The sequence below is a fragment of the Hippoglossus hippoglossus genome, chromosome 11, assembly GCF_009819705.1.
Source record: "Hippoglossus hippoglossus isolate fHipHip1 chromosome 11, fHipHip1.pri, whole genome shotgun sequence".
NCBI lineage: Eukaryota > Metazoa > Chordata > Actinopteri > Pleuronectiformes > Pleuronectidae > Hippoglossus > Hippoglossus hippoglossus.
In genome coordinates, this window is record NC_047161.1 from 6,959,085 (window position 1) to 6,966,114 (window position 7,030).

Consider the following 7,030-nt stretch of genomic DNA (forward strand, 5'->3'; position numbering starts at 1 on the left):
AATATACATATAATATAAGATATCTTTCTTGAAACTTGATGCTTAATGCAATCATATACTCTTGTTTCAATCTTTTTTCGACTTCAACTTGCACCACTCATCGCAGGAAACCCACAGCACATCCCTGACATTCATCTTAAGTCCCTCTGAGGGGGCCCTGACCCTCAGGTTCGGGGACGTGGCAGTCACCCTCTTACGCGGCTGGCTTTACTGCTGCATTTTCAAAAACAGCCTTATCAAGTTTCTGTGTGTTACGAAGAAACAAACCAGCGGCACCTGCAAACTGCTCTCAGAGATCGAAGTGTGATTCTGTGCTTCTGAACAAATATCCCCTACTGTAGGGAATGTGACATCTGTGTCATGACACACTCCAAAGCTGTTCGGATGTGTTTAATGTAGAGTTCCATATTAATCTGTGTGCATGTCGTGTATAATCGTCATTTGGTTTGAAATAACATAATTGCTGATTGCATAATGGTCAAAGGAAGAACACCGTTAAATCAGAAAGAGGCCCGGTGGGTTTTATCCCTCAGTTTCCATGTTGCTCAAGGTCTTTCTGTTCCTTTCTGCCATATGGCTCTTTCCCAGAACAGTTTTCACTGTCCGACCTCAAGTTAAAAACATAATGTGCAGCAGGGGTGTATATAAAGAGATAAAGTGTGGAGTTTCTCTAACGTTTAGACGATTGTCAGCATGAAGGCCCTGATATTCCTGGCTCTGCTTGGAGCTGCATGTAAGAGATCGACCAATTTTCTTCTTTTCTGTGAATACATATGACTTACACATACTTATTATACCGATTTAACAATTATACTATGCATTTGTTTGCTGTTTCAGTTGCTGCAGCTCAGGATGATAAGATTGTCGGAGGGTATGAGTGTCCCAGCCACTCTGTTCCCTACCAGGTGTCTCTGAATGCTGGATACCACTTCTGCGGTGGATCCCTGATCTCCAGCCAGTGGGTGTTGTCTGCTGCTCACTGCTTCAAGTCGTAAGTACAGGAAGTCTATCGCTCTGCATGACTCTGCTTGCTTTACTGTCCATGAATACAGATGGAAGACCATCTCCAGACAAGAAGCATAATGCTTGGAAAAGATGAACTGCTGGACGCAAGATTATCAATCACTCAGTGTTGTTTAAAGGGTAAATGGACTGTATTCATAAAGCATATGAATACCAGTCTCCAGTCTGATTGAACACTCAATGGTCCACACAGAATGAGTCACATTCACCCATTCACACAGCCATTCATACCACACTGCACTTTCTCTATTACACACAATTCATACACTGTGGGCACAGCTGTCAGGGGCAATTTGGGGCCCGGGGAACCACCGACCTTCTGGTGAGTGGACGACCCTCTGTAAACCTCCAGAGCCGGAGCAGTTTAGGTTTCACACTGGATCATTATTGGCTTAGGGTTTGGGTTAGGAACACATGATTTAAGGTGAGCATGGAGAAATGTTCCGCCTCCAGCAGATCAAAGTGTACATTTTCTACTGTTAAAATATTTACCAGTGGTTAAATGGCGGGGCATAGGCGCAGCAGCTCAGTGCTGCCTAACACGTGACTGGGTTTGGTTGTTATTTGTACTGATCATTAATTATGAATGTGGACAGATGTGTGTGTAGGAATGTGTGTATGTATCGTTTTCTAGGTGCAGCACAGCACATTTCGTTGTACTGTTTTGTGCAACGATGATCTTATCTTCTAATCTTGTTAAAATAAGGGTTTAAAAAACTGTTTCAGAATTTAAAATACAACAAAAATGCTTCTTAAAAGTCTCTCAGCTGCTTGTGGTACATGTGTAACACATATGTCCACATTTACAAACTATTTATGCTCCACAGAATAAGACTATGACCTGTGGATAAGAAGGATAACACAATCCTTTTATTGCCAGTTTTGGATTTAATTTATATGAAATAAAACAGAACCTTGCTCTGACACACTTACAGGTTTGGCTGCTACCTGCTATGACCAGGAGTGTATGGTGGCTCAGGACTTCAAAATTTGAATAGATATTATTTTGTAATATTTGTTCAGAAAATGTTCCCCAGGCTCAAGATGATCAAAGTGATGCAGAAACACGAGAATAAAAAAATCTGACTTTTATGTTCTGTAACTTTCCTGCCTCCTCCAGTCGTATCCAGGTCCGTCTCGGTGAGCACGACGTCGGCGTGAACGAGGGCACCGAGCAGTGGATTGACGGCGCCAGGATGATCAAGCACCCGCAGTACAACAGCTACAACCTGGACAACGACATCATGCTGATCAAACTGAGCCGCCCCGCCACCCTCAACAGCTTCGTCCAGACCGTGGCCCTGCCCTCCCGCTGCCCCGCGGCTGACGAGAACTGCCTGGTGTCCGGGTGGGGCAACACGTCAGCCAACGGCAGTAAGAGATGAGACATGAAGGAGCTGAGTGAAGAGGGGTTGTAAAGAAAAACAGAAATGAGAGACAGCAGCAGCCCTGAGGAGACTGTAACCTTGTCACCGTGTGGAGGGGAATGAGATCATTAAATAGTTTTTTATTGTGTAAGGAAATAAATATAATGGTGTCAGGGAAAGGCAACAGTAAATGTAAAGTCAAAAGATGGACCTTTTGAAATAGTTTTATAAAGTCTTCTGTGGCACTAAATGTAGATATAATTGTGAAAATGTCACCCTGACATTGCGTTCAGGGTTATTTTGGCTCAGAAATAAAAAAAATATGTTGATCCAGTGACTGAGACTCGTCTTCCTGCTCCACAGACGACTTTCCCGACAGGCTGCAGTGCCTGAGGCAGCCCATTATCGATGACAGGATCTGCAGGAACGCCTACCCACACCTCCTCACCGAGAACATGCTCTGCTCCGGGTTCATGCACGGGGGGGCCAGCAGCTGCCAGGTGAGTTCACCTAAACCCTCGGGTGGTGCATGATGGTGCATCACCTTCCAGAACTCAACTAGAGACGGCAGCAAAACACTGCATTTTCACCCTGGTGTCATGTTAATCTTTTGTTGTTGAGTTACACACTCACCATGATGACAAAATCATATTGTGTTGTTGTTCTTCTTGTGTGTTTGCAGGGGGACTCTGGAGGTCCTCTGGTGTGCAGTGGTCAGCTGCAGGGGGTCGTGTCCTGGGGTTATGACTGCGCCATGAAGGGACACCCCAGCGTCTACGCCCGTGTGTGCCGCTACAAAACAGGCTGGATCAGCAATGTTTATGGGCAACAACTGAAGACACACAATCCCCCCCCCAACTAGTGCGCTATATGATCTCACACTGTAACACCACACTAGCTCATACTCTGTTTATTTAGAACACCTTGAGTATTATTATCATCATTTACATCTCATGAACAAAATGATAAGGTCTAATATTCTGTAACCAACAGTCATGATGAAGAATAAATAAATAAAAATATACTTTAGCATCCATTTAATCTGTTTTGTTGTTTCTTTGAGTTTCACAGTTGTTGCAAAGACAACATTAAAATGCTCAGTGCTTCTGTGTCCGTTCTGTTCTCGGTCCCAAGGCCACCGCCTGTGACAAAAAAAAACGTCCATGTATAATATCTTTAATTTGTACTTACTGCACTATAGGCACATGCATGCCTATGAGATGCCTTTGGGTACTCGTTATGTGGCAACCGCAGTGATGAGGGAAACAAGCACACTTGAGTAAATAGGCATCACTGCATTTCACTGCTCTGGATTCTCCGCATGCATTCCTCAGACGCCGCTTTGTAAACTTTGCTGTTTCTTGTTTGCTGAGGCGACCTGAACAGACAGAAGAAAAAACACAGAGAGCGCAGCAGGGATGGTCATACAGCACGAGCACATGGTCAAAAGAGGATGTGTGACACTAAATTTGGATTTAAATAGATAAAAGATGAATATGAATGTTATATTTAGGCTAAAAACTAAAGTATGAGCATCTCTGAGGTTCATTACATTAATAAATTGCTGAAATAACATAGATCATCTTGTGAGAGCAACATAAAATGTTCATGACGGCTCAGGCAAACCACCTGACCTGCGATCCTGTCCAGATCTCTCTGGCCCTGAGGGTAAGTCTCCGTCCACTGTAAATAAATGTTAATACTGTTTATAATCCATCACTTATTCCATTTCTTCCACAGTCTCATACCCCCCCATCCACCTGTCTTACCCACTGGGGTCCTTCTCCACCATCTTGAGGGCCTCCAGGGCCTGGAGGACCTTCCTCGCCACGTTCCTGGAGCCCACGCTGAAGTGGGCGGGGCACACGCCGTTCCTCTGACGCCCTCCGTAGATCTTGATCATGGAGCCCACGCCCACCCTCCTCGCAGGTACAGGTGACGGGACCGTGGAAGCTGAGGAGACGAACAAACAGTCCAATAAACTGTCATGTCCCCCGTTTTGTCATCGAACTTGTTCAGCCAAAAAGACATGAAATCAAACATTCCAACGTAAACAAGTGTGTGAAAATCTTTTGTTGGGTCAATTTGCCTGAGGAGATAAGATACAAAGCAGCTGAGTGTGTATTCTTATACTTTATATATACTGTGGAAAATCTGATAAGACAGACCAATATTACACAAGGTGTATTATCTGTATGGGCTGTATTTCACATGTGTTGAATTATCTATATTGTATATAACATTTCTATTTTAACCTTATTTACTCTGGATTCTGTTTCTATTCTTATTTTCTCATCCTATGACTTTTTTCTGTGCTGTCGTGTCAAATTGAATTCCCTCTATAAATAAAGCTACATCTCATCTTATAATATAAACCAATGGGTTCTCAAAACGGGCTCCAGAGTCCTTGAGACGCTCACAGGGTTGTCTCAGAAAACGTAAATCCATTTGTACTTCAATCCATTTGTATTAGCGAGGTCACACTTGCTGTACATCTCAAGACACTGAATCTTTATCTAGTGTAGAAATCACATGATCCCGAGAATAAATTCCCATCGACGGGTTTTAAAATGAACAACATGAGGTCTTTGACATGTAAAAGCATGAAAGTCACTGGTACTAGACATCCTGTATTATTATCGACACAAAGGAAAAGCTGGAAAAGCTGCAAGGAATTCATATTTTCATCGTCAATCATGTAATCAAGTAATTATTTAACTGTTTTATCTTTAATATGTAAGAAAAATCTGACAAATGCCCAAATGTTATCATCAGGACAGTTTGAGGAAAACAACAGCTGTACATTTAAATATAAAGGAAGCAGGGATTTTGCAATTTTTTATTCTGTGATGGTTTTTAAAATGAAACATCAATAATTACAATGTATTGAAATCCACTCATTATTCTAGGTGCTGAGGAGGAACAGATGAGGTGATGAAACCCAGTGCAACCAACCTGCTCTGGTGTAAAACCAGTTGTCATCACAGGGAGCCATCTCCTTGTGCCTGGCAAGCTTCACAGTGTCGACCCACTCTGGGACCTTCAGTTTGCCAGACCTGAAAAAAATAAAAACAATTACCAGTTAATGTGACAAATCAACTGACTGGGCCATTTCAACATATGGCACAACAAAATCATATTTCATAATAACATATTTATTGCTGCATTTTTTAAGCACGGGAATGTGAAATAACCAAATAAAATCTAATTAAAGCTCATTCCATTTTATGCCAGCATCTTATTGTTTATTTGTCAATAAAAACAATCCATCATCCCTGTTTCATATATGTGAAGATTTCAATCAATATATTTTTGTAAGTTATTTGGAAACATCACTTTAGGTAAATGCATTTGTCACAGTTTTATTTTTACTATTGTTATTTGAATACATGAATAAATTTTTTCAATAGTTAATAATATGATGACAATAATAATAATAGTAACATTTTACATCTTATCTTATCTTATTCTAAATGATGAAACTCTACAGTGTTTTTTTTTTCATAGCATAAAATCAACTCTTATTTCTGTTTATTTCCATGAGGCAGCCGCCTATAGTATAATATATTATATAAGTATAATAACAATATATAAAAGTGTATTTTTACCATTATTATTATTTGAATACATGTATATAATAGTTATTAATAATATTAATAATGACAACAATAACAGTAACTTATAGCTTACATTACATTTCCCTCTCATCTTAAATGAGGAAAGTGTTTTTTCTCTTATTCATTCCCATGAGGCTCAGCCTGTGTGATTGACAGCTCTCCGCAGCTGCAGTGTAGTGTGTGTGTGTGTGTGTGTGTGTGGTGTGTGTGTGTGTGGTGTGTGTGTGTGTGTGTGTGTGTGTGTGTGTGTGTGTGTGTGTGTGTGTGTGTGAACTTCTCTGACTTCTTGAGGAAGGCGGACAGAGCCCTGACGAACTCCTGCTGGTTGACATCCTTCACTGTCACACTCGGCATCTGGAAAAACACACAGTGAGTTGAAATGTTACATTTGACATCTTCCTCCGAGAAGCTTTCGTGGGCCAAAAGAAAAATCGTTAGCTAACTAGCTAGCTAACTAACTTGCTAGCTAGCTAAAGTAGCCGTTTAGCAGGCACGGCACACTGCGGCTGACAGCTCGGCCACACGTGCAGCTTTCATCTTACACAGTAAAAAAAAACTTGCATGTGCATCTTACTTTTCATGTACTGTGCAGAGTCGACAGTCAAGTGCTCTGGGGAGGGGGGGAGGGATGGAGCTCGGTCCCAGTTTGGCCCGGAGCTGATGCGGGGAAGCAGCAGCAGAGAGAGGGATGCTGAGGAGGGAGGGATGGAGGGAGGGATGCTGAGGAGGATGGATGGAGGGAGGGATGGAGGAGGTGGGAGCTGGGAGGAGGGATGCTGAGGAGGGATGGAGGAGAGGATGAGGAGGGATGCTGAGAGGGATGGAGGGAGGATGCTGAGGAGGGATGCTGAGGAGGGATGGAGGGAGGGAGGGATGCTGCCCTCATCATGATACCGTAGCCTGAGTTAACCTCACCAGCAGCTGCAGATCACAGCTTATCCCTGCCCTTGGACTCAGCTACCCCCAAACACTGACTCTAACCCCCCCCCCCCAGTTATATCTCAACCACACGATGGGATTCAT

At 42.6% G+C, this 7,030-nt stretch overlaps 2 protein-coding genes across 2 annotated transcripts; one reads left to right on the top strand and one right to left on the bottom strand.

Annotated features, from left to right (window-relative positions):
* The first annotated feature begins 449 nt into the window (after window positions 1-449).
* On the top strand, window positions 450-3,353 carry LOC117770574 (trypsin-like). Its single transcript, XM_034600158.1, has 5 exons — window positions 450-733; window positions 838-991; window positions 2,144-2,397; window positions 2,754-2,890; window positions 3,073-3,353. The coding sequence occupies exons 1-5, from the start codon at window positions 694-696 to the stop codon at window positions 3,250-3,252; spliced, it is 765 nt and encodes a 254-aa protein (XP_034456049.1). The 5' UTR covers window positions 450-693; the 3' UTR covers window positions 3,253-3,353.
* On the bottom strand, window positions 3,285-6,693 carry LOC117770575 (40S ribosomal protein S19-like). The gene is given in 7 exon segments (XM_034600160.1): window positions 3,285-3,768; window positions 4,020-4,060; window positions 4,063-4,073; window positions 4,160-4,343; window positions 5,346-5,446; window positions 6,291-6,361; window positions 6,582-6,693. Coding segments are annotated over 6 exon segments (456 nt in total). The 5' UTR covers window positions 6,582-6,693; the 3' UTR covers window positions 3,285-3,720.
* Between the last annotated feature and the right edge of the window lie 337 nt (window positions 6,694-7,030).

Coding starts and splice junctions, on each gene's coding strand:
- LOC117770574 (XM_034600158.1), top strand. CDS start 694: ATGAAGGCCCTGATATTCCTGGCTCTGCTTGGAGCTGCAT. Junction 992..2,143: donor GCTGCTCACTGCTTCAAGTC/GTAAGTACAGGA, acceptor TGCCTCCTCCAG/TCGTATCCAGGTCCGTCTCG. Junction 2,398..2,753: donor CAACACGTCAGCCAACGGCA/GTAAGAGATGAG, acceptor CCTGCTCCACAG/ACGACTTTCCCGACAGGCTG.